A 12,943-nucleotide genomic window follows, 5' to 3' on the forward strand; every position below is an offset into this window, starting at 1 on the left:
GCAGTTGCATGTCATTATAATACTAATGAAATTACAAAATGTTTTACAATGTTCATAAAAAGTATTGAGTCAACTTTTGCTAGCCACTGTATTCAAAGACTACAGGGAAAAACACAAGAAATCCAACGTGCTATTTTCCATAGGAAGCAGCTTTAACATTCAGTCGTTGCTAATTGTCAAACTTTATCCATTTAAACTATATTTTACAAATTTTATAATTAATTTATTATTAAAAATACAACAAAATTTTAAGGGCATCAAAATATCGCTTAATTAATATAATATAAAATGTTGCTTAATAATTATATCTTTGATTTTTACGAAACTTTATTAATGCGCAGAATTTTGATGTCTATTTTTCAAAAACTCACATCCTTGAATTTAATTGGATTTTTTTGTTTACAATTGTACCGGTTATTATTAAAATCTTTCTGTTTAAGCATGAAGTAGCAGTAAAATCATAAAAAACTACAACATGGTACTTGTCATGTTTTTCTCCTACGATCTTTATTTATATCCTTGAAAATACATAGAAAAAGTAATCGTTCGTTGTATAAACAAAAATTTTTCTTAACGGGAAGACGATTGGAAGTATGTTTAATTAGATAAAGTCATTATACTTAAGCATTATTTGAAATCGTTATACGTCATAATTATGTAAATTTTAAATTAAAAGTGGGCAGATAATTAATACAATTCAACCTCGGTTATTCGGAATTTTAAAACGAGAACTAAAATCCTCTGAGAGGGTTGTGAAGATTTTATCTTGTCGAATTTTTCAAGAGAGGTTTAGTAACTGAAATTTACTAACTTACGAAAACTGTGTATAATAATCAATCATGTAATCATTTATATAATTTCTAAAGAACTCGTGAAAGTTTTTAATTCTTTTGTAGATTTTTATGTCATTAATAATATTTATCGATCAATAATTGTACTTCTATTCAAAAGTCGTATAAGAAACATTAGACTTTTAATATGTTTCTAATATTTGATATAGATTATGAATTTCAAATTACTTTTTTTAGTGAAACTGTTGATATAACAACACCCGAACTTTCTTAACCGTATGAAATATTACATCAATCCCTTAATATCTTTTAATGGCTACCTAATTTATTGTAGTTTGGTGCACATGTAATAAATACGTTGAAAACTATAAATTCAAGCTACGACTACAATACTTTTAGCTGTTTTTGACCAAACCAGATCACGTTTGGCAAGATAAATAAATTATAAATTTATTAAACCTAACCCCAACTCTAACTTAACGCCACTTGAATTTTACTATATATAAATGAAAGATTATAATATAATAAATAAATAAAATAATATAATAAATAAAAATATAATATAATAAATAAAAGAGAACTGTGTAAAAAATATAATATGAACACATTTTTCCACGTTATTCTAGAAAATATCGTACATTTTTAATTCATAATATCGATTCAATTTAATTCAGTAACTTTTTAATACCATATACGATACACATGTATAATGCAAATACACGATTTTTACATCATATATATTCATATTCTACAGTAATGATACTTTATTTTTATTTTCATTTTTGTATATTTTTTCCTTGTAACAATCCTTTTCTTTTTAACAATCCTAGTAGATGAGCGTGAAAATATGTTTGTTATTTTTCATTTATTTCATAAAAATTTTTTATTTTACGTACTCGTGTATTGCATTATATTCGAAATACACGTGATATCGATCGTTAGTATCAGAATTCATAGAAACATTAAGATAACATTAATACATATGTATATGGTTTTGTGGAAAAATATAAAAATATGGAAAAACATTTTCTTTATATTTTATGGTATTTTTTAATGTCAAGGACAATTGCTAGATTTTGTTGAAAAAATAAACAAATTAGTAAACGCATCGTTCAGTCACATTATTTAGTTCACTAAACTTTTGTATAAGCTCCTTACGTTCATTATGTCTTTTTTTGCGGTTACAGACAAACGTAGAAATCTTTTGATCGTCAGTGTGGAGGGAAGAAATCGATCTGAAGAACATGACACAGTATCATCTGACAAGAATCTGGATGTTAATCCTACTGGTATGTATACACATACAATTGAAAGTGAAAAACATAAAATATGATTTTCTTGGAGAAGAAATGAAATTGAAATTTTTAATAAGTTTAATTATAATTTTAACAATCTGTTGAATTTTGTTTTATTACATTCTTTATATTATTCTTTGTATAGTATTCAGATGAATAAATTTAAACATTAACATTAACAATCACCTTCTTTATTCAATTGCGTTTCTCGCACGCTTCACAATCATAGTTTAACCAATTAGAAATGATGCGCGCACACACACACTCTCACTACTGCCACCTCTGCAATAAATTTAATCGACGTACTTGACAATAATTATCAATATTTTTCTACGGATTAAAATCTTTCTATGTCAATATTTATTTCAACAAAATTATCAACTTCATTTTTAAATTTATGTAATATCATTTTATGGTTTTATGGCATTTTCTACCAAATCTTTATGAAACGAACAGTTATCACGAAAACTAACAATTATATAACGTAATAAAATTGTCTTTTATACTGCTATTTGTATCTTTGTTTCTATTTAAATGAATTTGAAAAAAATAGAAATGCAAATTTAAAAATGAATAACATAGTGGTCAAGAGTATCTTAACTGCAGGTTTACATTGTAACAACACGAAAAGTTCAATGCAGTGAAGTAGAATACACTTACTTTGTAGTAGTTTCCACCAATTAAAATTTAATTTATGTATTTGTTGAGAATTGTGGATCTTTGAAGCCGAAACAATGTTATAGGAACACTAAATTTATACTGAGGATTGATATTAGAATAGTAATACATTTATTTTACGGACAATTTCTTCATCGATACACACTTGCACGCGTCTCAGCACTTTCTTCTATACCCGACTGTTAACCGACTGAACAGTTTACATTCCTTTGTTTTCGAGACGCTGCGCACACACATACTTCCACACACTGATATTCACATACAAGTATCTCTACTACGCATTTAACCCAGTCCAGCACAGAAAATTATACATATCTCAACAGTACTAATAAGAAAATATTTAAGACATGCCAGTACATATAAAATATAATAAGAAAAAGGAGGAATATCACATCATTAGAAATATCTAATCATAGGAGAATTTCTTAAATACTTTTATGCAAAAACTCAAGAGAGGGGTCGAAAATGTAAATAATAAGAGCCGTAAAATATTGTTCAACAAATATTTATATTATGCTTATAAAACTTAATACTATTATTTATAGAGTTTACAATACTGATGGTTTACTTTTATTCAAGTATAGTGATCTTCTACATTTTCTCGCAGCATTATTAACATTTAATCGGTTTAAGAACAGAATTTAGAAGAGGAGCAACGAAAGTAAATGAACGATGCTTGAAAAATATTCCAGTTCTCATATTGGTTAGTAAGTTCTTTCCTTTAACGTGTCATCTCGAAACTAAAAAAAAAACAAAGTTTTATCATTTCCTGTGTATCATTTCCGTCTTCCTTCGTTCAATTTAAAATATTTAGTTATAATTTCGTAATAGACTGCACATTATAACATTACTCTAAACGTAAAAGACACTTCAAATATTTCAACGTATTTTGAAAAATGAGAAAATGATTGATGAGGACATTTAGATAGGACCTTATTTAAGGAGGAGGGGAGGGGGGGCAGTTACGTGCTTCAATGGAGTCACGATACAAAGTATAATATCGCGACGAACTAAATAAAAGGCAAGAATACAAGAAAAACTACAAACTAGAGAACAATAAATTAAATAAATTAATAATTGTATCTATATATACAGAGTGTTGCACGTAATTTGAACAATTCACTATCACTCTGAAACAGATGAAAAGATAAAAAAGAATTTCATTAGACGAAATTAAACAGTATCATGTAATACATGGTTTAGTGTGCGTGATCATTCCGTAAGTGCCTTTCGAATACCTTCAGATTATCTACATTCTTCAAATAGAATTGTTAAATTTTTATACACCGATCGATGGATCTTTTATTCTTCATAAGAAAAGAATGAAAGACGATTAGTTTAAAAAATATCTCAATATAAATTTTGTAAGACTTTGCACTATGGTGGTTACGGAAAGACGCGGAGAAATACTCTTGTGTTCATGTTTTCCTTGTCTTTCATACACTAAATTTGTCAAAATTAAAATTACAATATTTTTTTAAACTAAGCGCCAAACGTGGAGAATCAAAAAGCACATCGATTTACCTATCAAAAACTTTAGAATTCTATTTAGAAAGGTATAAGCGACGTATAAATTTTTAAAACACTACATCTTTGGCATAAACACTTTGTCAACACATTTAATTCTGCTTTATGAAATCTTTTCCCATCTTTTATCGTTTCAGAATCGCGTGGTCACAATTGTGTGAGACACTCTGCATATTTAAAGAGGAAATTTAAGTTATCGTTCTGAATATGTATAACTCTTTGAATATTTCATTTTTGTTGTTGCATCATTAATAAAATAAATATAGGCGAGAAGTTTAGAAACCATTTTGTTTGCTTAACGGTCTTCTTCGAGAAATACTGAAAACTTACGTTTATTGTAAACCATTTACGATAGTAAAATTCATGTACAAAAATATTAACCCACTGTGTACCACTACCGTCCCATCTTCACGAATGTCACGTTGTACACACACGTCGCACTAGTCGTTAGGGGAATAATATAATTAATTTTAATGCGAAGCATTTAAGCATTACTTGCAAACAAATTTTGTTACGAGTCTCCTACTAGCTATTCACCTTCGATGTCAACTATTTTGTGGTTACTTCCAACATAATTTCATATGTATATTTTAGTATTTTTACGCGTTCAGATTGTAATGCATTTTTCCCCTGTTCACTTTTTTAAATATAGCACGATGTGTTTTTATTAATGAAGCACGCTACATTTATCGCAAGAACTTTTTTCTGAAAATAATATAACTGAATATTAGATTTCAAGCTTTTACGATGGTAGGGATGTCATGTATTGAAACCAGTTTCAGGTCTGCTCTAAAGAAGTAGACTGCAATGTTTACGAAACGTTGGCGCAAAGTGCAAGTGTAATATTGACACGACTGTTCCCGTGAAAGCAATAACATGACAATATGACTGAATAGGGTTCAGATTTTTCCAATATAATCATGACAGTCGCGCCAAATTATAGCGCTGACATAATTTCAAAGTGTTTTATATAACACGCGCAATATACACATTGAAGTTTCTTGCGGTAAGTATAGGAATACTTTTGCGGGCCACTGTATGCAGTTCACTAGTCAGATAATAAAGTAAGCTGGAATGTTGATGAAACCAATGTGCAATGTTCGGGCCAAAGCGCAACATACTAATAAAAACATAATTGAAATCCGGACAACCTCAGAAATGTCACCCAAGTATCGTAAAAGTTTGATCTAAAAGCTTACTTCGTTAACGATTGTACACATATCTTATCGTGTTGGTTTGTTTAGGGCACGTGATAAAAATCGAACTAGAGCTGAAGGAAGCTCCGGACGACATGATCGTCGGATCGACACCATTCAAATTGGACGTCACCGGTGAAATCAATTCGACCTATCCAGATGGTGAGTTCAAAAACCCAAGAGACAAACCCTCGTTATTTGTACATAATTCGAAAATCACGCTTGGTCCGCGATTCGCTTCGCTATTTCAAATTGAGAAATTGCGGAAGATCGAAGAGACAAGCGTACATATCTTTAAATTTTACCGTAGGGAAATCGACTTTTTCACGTTTTATTGAACCAGCACGTTTAAATAAGCGAATGTGTCCCTATACAGATGCGTATCTATTGTACAGAAAATCCTAACTATTGAAATATCTTTTCTTTCTTTTTAACGTTTTCGTCCTCTTTCGTGTCATTATATACCACAGACACTAATGCGCACAGTATTCATGCTAAAATAACAGGAAAAATATGAAATTACAGAAAGGGCATGTCGACGTGTGTTAGGAAAAGTGGCACGTTTCATTTGTCTTGCGACGACTAGCACATTTCAGTTTACTACGAAGAAAAGTACGTGTCATCGTTTTCACTGATAATCAACATGTATGTAATGAATCGCTGTGCGATTCGTCAGATATATGTTTTTAATCGCGCAATGCACACGAGTGACATTGCACGATTAGAAACATATGAATACGTACGCTGCAATGTCGCTCATATGCATCGATTCCCAACATTCTTGACAGCCACGGCGATTATCCGAATGATTAACTCAAGTAATTTTTCTAGAATGGTTACCGTGAAATAAATTTCATGTGCTAAAAAATGTTCGACACTATGGATAATTTAAATAATATCGTTAGAAACACAAATACAAAATTTAAGAGTTATGGCATAGTAGTACGCTAGTACCCTCATGACGCGACATATACGTCCCGTGTTATACGGATTTCGCGTTATACGAATACAAGAGCGCAAAGAGCTATGACTAAATAAATATGAAGTCTTTTTTTAATATGACAAAACTGTTCTACAATACACAACACTGTAAACAATCCCTCCTTATCACAAATGAGCTAATGCAAAAATGTGCTTCGAATCAATTCAAAGACGCGCACATTTTCATATCAGAAATGAGCCACTTCCAGAAACTTCTCAAGTCGCGTTATACGGAGACAGTGGCGCAATTTTTAACCCACGTTATAGGCGATCCGACTGTAAATATCAATCTATTTCAGCTTTCACGGTGAAATATAAAAAATTTCTAACTATAATATGTACAGGGTGTCAAAACAGTCTTTGTCATGGCTTTGGGAGGTGATTCTACGCTGTTGGATCGGTGGAGACCTGTTAAAAAATTGGACAGTAAAATTGATCTCGATCATGATTTCCGAGGTCAAATATTTTCTATTGCATCGTATAGAACTCATCACGAGGAATAAAAAACTGAAGACACCACGCGTCGCAAATAACCTGTTCTCCTAGAAAAAAAATATTTAAAGCTTCATTAATCCTTAAATTATTCATATTTTAAAGCCAGACACAAAATAACGTCAATGTTAATATCTACATAATCGTGAATTTTCAAATTGATTTTATTTACTTGCTAAAGTCAGTTATGAAGTAACTCGGGCTTGTCCAAGCAGTTCTGATCGAACCTCTTTGTCATGAGGCGAGAATTTCTTCCAATTTTCTTCCTAACGTTCTATACCTTTTAACTTTTTTAGCATACAGCGACAAAATTTTCGTCGGGCGACATAATTCATCCTACGAAATTCTTGCGCACGATTAACCTTGTAAGAACGTTGACATTCTTCGCGCATTATTCTTCTCACTGCTTCGCGTGAAATCCTTCCTCTCAACAGGATATTCTTCGCAAACGCATCAATGGATATATATGTGCACAAACTATAATTTGCTTCGCTTAGACCAATGAACACGAGGACCGTCGAGTGAACAGTTAATGTATCAATCGTTTATCGCTGAAGTTTTTGGAAATCACAACGATCTGGAACTTCTCCTCGACGCTGCGATCTTCTAATAATTTTTTTCGGTTCATTAGCAACACGCTTTTTGAACTTTATCGCTTCTTATTGTATCTACTATATTTTATAATATTATTATTGTATTACTTTTTATTTACTTTGTTGCTTACATTATTTTTTATTTGTAATATTCGCAATTATCGCAATATAATAAATAACATCAGTTTAACCCTTTGCATGCGGCTGTCACGCTTGTGAACACGTTTCCATTGTAAATGGTCAATTTATGTTTTATGTTCTAATTCCAGAGTTGAACATTCTATTGAGGCCAACGGAAATTTTCAGGACTATAGTTTTTCGAATAATCGATTTCTCTTTTCGATTCAGAGATACTAAGGACCTTTCCCATTCCTTTGTGTATTACCTTTCTTCTAGTACAATTATTTTTGTTTATTAAATTAGCACTACCTTTTGACTTTCTTGAATTTTCGTTTGTGCTGCAACGCCTGTTTTTCTCTTTTCTTTATAATTAAGGTATCATAGACAATGAAATTTTCCTCCACTTCAAAATGTTCATTTTCTGAAGTTGTTTCGTGTAAACGAGCAGTTCTGGCTTCCTTTGAAGAATTCGAAGTCGGATTTGAGAGCGTTCGATCAGAGTTTCGTCCCGTTTCACAGCGAACGCATGGGCTTCTCGACCAATCGTCATTCCCATAACGTTCAGTATTTTTAAAATGGGTATAAAATCTTCATTAAAAATACTAACAGCGAGAAAAGTAGCAATGTTAATGGTCCGCGTTTCTGTATGTGTTTCGGAGCAAAAGTCCATATCAAGGAACTTAACGATTCGTTATTATTCTGAATTTCAGAACCCAAACATCGTTCTAATAGGGTATTTGCAGACAAACTTTCATAAACTGGCTTTATAACTTTCAATACATCGTCACTTAGAGGAGGATTTTCATGGACAAATTCATCAATAGTGCGCTCAGCCACAGCTTTTTGCTTTTTGTTCGATTTGTTCCGGTCGGACCAGTTTAGTTGCCGCGTCACCAAAATCACTGTAACTCGGTAAATAATTGGAATTTTGAAAAAATCCTTTTGAGGACATATCCTTGAATATGTAAACTTTGGAAATATAAAAAGAAAAAATTTTCGATTTTATCCAATTTCTAGACTAGAATATCCCCTTAATTTTTCAAAAATTCGTCTTTCTGTCTTATCTCTTCGCTCAGCTTTGAGCGAATTTGGCTATATTACGTTCGCATCACATAATTTTCTTATTTGCAGATTGCGTTCTTAGCGTAGCAATGCGAAGTAAAAATCTTTGGCATGAAAATTTCGCGCAGGGCACAAGCTCCTCCTATCCGCCGGTTTTGTCATGAGAAATCTCTGCAAGGTTGGCTATCGAAATTCCTGTCGAGCTCATTGAAGTAACCAGTACGTCGCATTACTGTTAGGCATTCGCTAGAATCTTAGATCTTGCTTCGTTAGAATTGAAATTTAATTAACTCAATTTAATATCCTACATAAGAAAACAAACGAAAAACGTGAAGTTACGTACCTTAGCTTTCGAGTTATAGAAGGAAATTAAAGAAAATGTTTCAAGTTTTCGCCTCGTTTCCTTAAAGGAAGCCTGTTCCTTAAAGCATCATCGTAAATCGCTAGGATGGACCCATTGTATGATCACCATGATCTAAATCCAAGTTTTTGTTTTCGGGGTCACTTAAAATCTACCGTGAACTCAACGTAAGCGAACAATGTACACGACGGTGAGAAAAGATGCAAAATGGATTTGAGATTATTCGAAGAATACCTGGTGTTCTCGAGCGAATACGAAATACGTGCATGAATACGAAACTAAGACATAGGGCAGCGTGTGTTGAGGTACGAGATAGACACGTTGAACGTTTTCTTTAAACATTCATAACTTGAAGAGTGAAGCATGCAGGACATATAGAAAATATAGAATATAATAGTCGAAAATATAGAATAAAAATTTTTTTTTTAATTTTTCCATCGAGACAACGATCCGTTATAACGAGACGAGATAAAGTGCACGCGTACCGAGCGAAAATTCAAAGTCGATTTTCTCGAAAACAAAGTCTCAAACGAAAAATTTTTATTCTATATTTTCGACTTCTTTTTTCGCGTAGAATCACCCCCTTTCCGCTTGTATCACCAGTTACCAGCCACCCTGTATATTCATAAGATGTTTCTTAGTTATTTTCGTGTGTAGATTTACTTCCTGAAGTATTGACTAATGTATTATGAAACACCCTGTATAAAGTGGACGTAAATAACGAAAACAATAATTTTTGTTATAATGCCGAAAATCAGGATTTCGATGTGTCCATATTTTGCATAATTCAATGTTTGTAAATGCACTTTTTTCACGATCGCAGGATAATAGGAAGAAAGAAAGTTGAAATGCAAATTCGAATAAAAAATGGTAGAAAAAATGAAAATACGAATGTTCTGACAATCATTCTACAATATCTATCTTTTTTTACGCGTGGAAATTTTTTAAATACACTTTTCGAAAGAAAGATGAAATATTAAAAGAAAATAGGTAGGAAGTGGTACAAATGAACAAAGATAAAGACAAAGTTAGTACATTTGTCAAGCAGCGTTATATTGTGCACGCTATATTCGAGCACGAGTATTGTTGGAATTACAGGAAATAAGTAAGGCTCAGGAGCGTACAAAGAACGGAAGCTTACTGGATTTTGAGTGATTTAGCAAGTAGGTTTTTATTGCTGCCTCTTGCACCCTTCGTGTAGATCCGCACACTACGATTCACTTTTGCATAGTCTCCCTTGGTAGACGCTCTCCGTGCTTTCATTACCTTCGTGGTTAGAAGGAGTTTTACAGAGCCGGGTAAAATTTCAAGAAAAAATATTTTCAATAGTGTTTTAAGTAGTAGTTATTCTGTGATTCGAAGAAAGTAATATTTTAAATAGAAAGTGAGATATTGGCAAATAAAGCATATTCATTTTGATGAGTTAAAGAATAAGATAAAATATTTGAATATTTTATTATATTCTGAATAAGTATTTAAAATATAATTTATTTCTTGAAAATAAAAATAAATTGGCTACAGAAATAATAATATTAAGACGTATACATGTATATAGCCACTTTCCTTAGACTGCCCATTAATATACGAGGATACTTTCTCACGCAACATGAACATATGCGAAATTTTGCTGATAAAAACACATTAACTGTTTTACTACATTGATACAAGGTGGGACAAAAATTCCTGGATGGTTTCTATGGTAGTAATTATAATAACGAAGTAACAAAAGAGCGAATGAATAAATTAAAAACGAAAAGATTATAAATTAAAAGAAACGCCTATATTATACGTATGCGATAAAGTAACATGTCGATAAAATGTCGATTTTAAACTCACTGTACGATTGTAGCAGCAGCGAAATTGATACTCAAATTGACAAGTGTTAAAACAGTTTTCCATGTACAATTATTTATTGGTTGCTATGTAACGTGCAAATAGCGTCTATACCGTAGCGTAAATACCAAATCCGATATCGATAACTTGCCGCACAAATATCGTATGTTCACTTTTTGTAAAATTTGAGGTTTCATATGCAGCAAATAGTTTTTGACTGGCTTTTTATGGTATATAAAAGTCACATTTACGAAGTATCATAAATTTATTCAAAATAATATTTTTATTTATTGTATGTTCCTCCATCTATTAACAATTCATTGAATTTTTAAAACTGTTTTTCTCGAGAACACTGCAAATGGACACACAATATTTGTGCATTTAGCCATCGATACAATCTTCTGTTAGAGCGAGCCACAGTTAAAAAGGTTAAAACGCGCGCAGAAACTATAACATTTGTCAACTAAATGTATTTTCTTTTTAAATCTGGATATCTCTTGCAAAGTTTGACGAATCTCTGAGAGCCGCATAGATTCTCGATATTTGGTATAATAAAGTTTAATTAAAACAAAATCAATAGTTGTGTTACGACTCAGCTGTTTTATTTCATCAACAAACCCTAAAGTTTACGTGACAGTCGCGTCGCTCGGATTATTCTCACGAACGCGCAATTTCAAACATAACACTCGCTCTGACTCTACTTGTGGAGGCATTTTGAAGATTTTAAAAACATCCCTATTTTTAGCGAATTATAAGCTTATTGTCTTCCTCGTTTCATACTATTTTTTATTGAAAAATGTTACTATTTCTAATAACTTGGGATGGCTTTCATCGGATATATGACGTATTTATGAAATATTATTTATTTATTTACAGAAAATATAGAAAACGATAACTCCAGTAATAATAATAAGCATAAAGATTATATTTTCGGTTATAACTTGATTTACTAAAGCTTATTACTATGAAACGAAAGAGTATTATTTTATACATTTTGAAACTCGTTTTCGTGTGTTGGAGAAGGTGGGAATGTACAAAATTGCAATCTTACAAAGATTCTCGAGTTATAGAGGTTCAACTTACTAAGGTCCAACTGTACCTTATACATTATACGTATGCGCTATTGATAAAAAATATGTGGACATAATATTATTTCAATATTAAAAATAGGAACACTTATTGTTGGGATTTTTTATCCACATGGCACGATATTCGATTGAACTTCCTTTTAAAGGTTAATACGCGATAAAAATATCGCCATCTTAATATCGGCGTCTGTTTGAGTGTCAAATTATATATATATATAGATACGATGAAGAAAATCTTTCCAAATTAATTAAGAGTCTATCGTGATTCTGGCAATTATATTTCAAATTAGTAGCATTTCAACAAATTATGTATTTCATTTTAATATACCATCGATAAGATTTTAACTAAACAGTTTATATTTCATATGACATTTCCATTGGCTCCAGAAGAAGATAAAAAGTAGTGCTATTAATTTATATATCTTAGTGATATTCATTATAGATAATGATATTGTTATTATAAACCGACCAAGGTTTCCACATACTTATAAGCAGCAGTATATATACTTAATGGTAAGTTAAGTGCTAATGTAAGTTCGTAAACTAGATCGTATCGTGACTGATACATTAATGAACATGCAAAGCTTTGGGGCTGCTCTTCTAAGGTGCAAAACTATGCTGACCAGTTTAGTAATGCACTATCTGGTTCTGTAATGCAGAGACCAGATGGGAATTGAGACTTGCAAGAGAAGGTTATAACGTAAATGAGCGCTTTCTAAATGAAAGTAGAAATTCCAGGTTTATAGATCGGTTAGCGTAATCACATCCTAAAATACTGTCATTTATTTTCATAAGCACATAGCTTTTCTTGTGTTTTTATTCATTCTATGAATATGTGCCAATGGCACGTGAATTATTATTACATGGAGCCTGCATGACATATCTGTTTGCCAAAAATTGCAAGTGTATTGCAACATAAAACAAAC

General features: G+C 31.6%; 2 protein-coding genes across 3 annotated transcripts in view; one reads left to right on the forward strand and one right to left on the reverse strand.

Moving 5' to 3' along the window:
• LOC126872660 (uncharacterized) overlaps window positions 1–12,943 on the forward strand; it is a 136,286-nt gene that overhangs the window by 75,342 nt on the left and 48,001 nt on the right. The window contains exons 2-3 of the mRNA XM_050632779.1: window positions 1,979–2,080; window positions 5,536–5,649. Of these exons, the coding sequence (XP_050488736.1) occupies window positions 5,583–5,649 (67 nt within the window). The 5' untranslated portion in view covers window positions 1,979–2,080; window positions 5,536–5,582. The remainder of the gene's footprint in view (window positions 1–1,978; window positions 2,081–5,535; window positions 5,650–12,943) is intronic.
• The window catches only part of LOC126872661 (uncharacterized), a 308,769-nt gene that overhangs the window by 22,614 nt on the left and 273,212 nt on the right, over window positions 1–12,943 (reverse strand). The gene's annotated exons all lie outside the window — the stretch shown is intronic.

This window comes from Bombus huntii, chromosome 13 (genome assembly GCF_024542735.1).
Source record: "Bombus huntii isolate Logan2020A chromosome 13, iyBomHunt1.1, whole genome shotgun sequence".
Taxonomy (NCBI): domain Eukaryota; kingdom Metazoa; phylum Arthropoda; class Insecta; order Hymenoptera; family Apidae; genus Bombus; species Bombus huntii.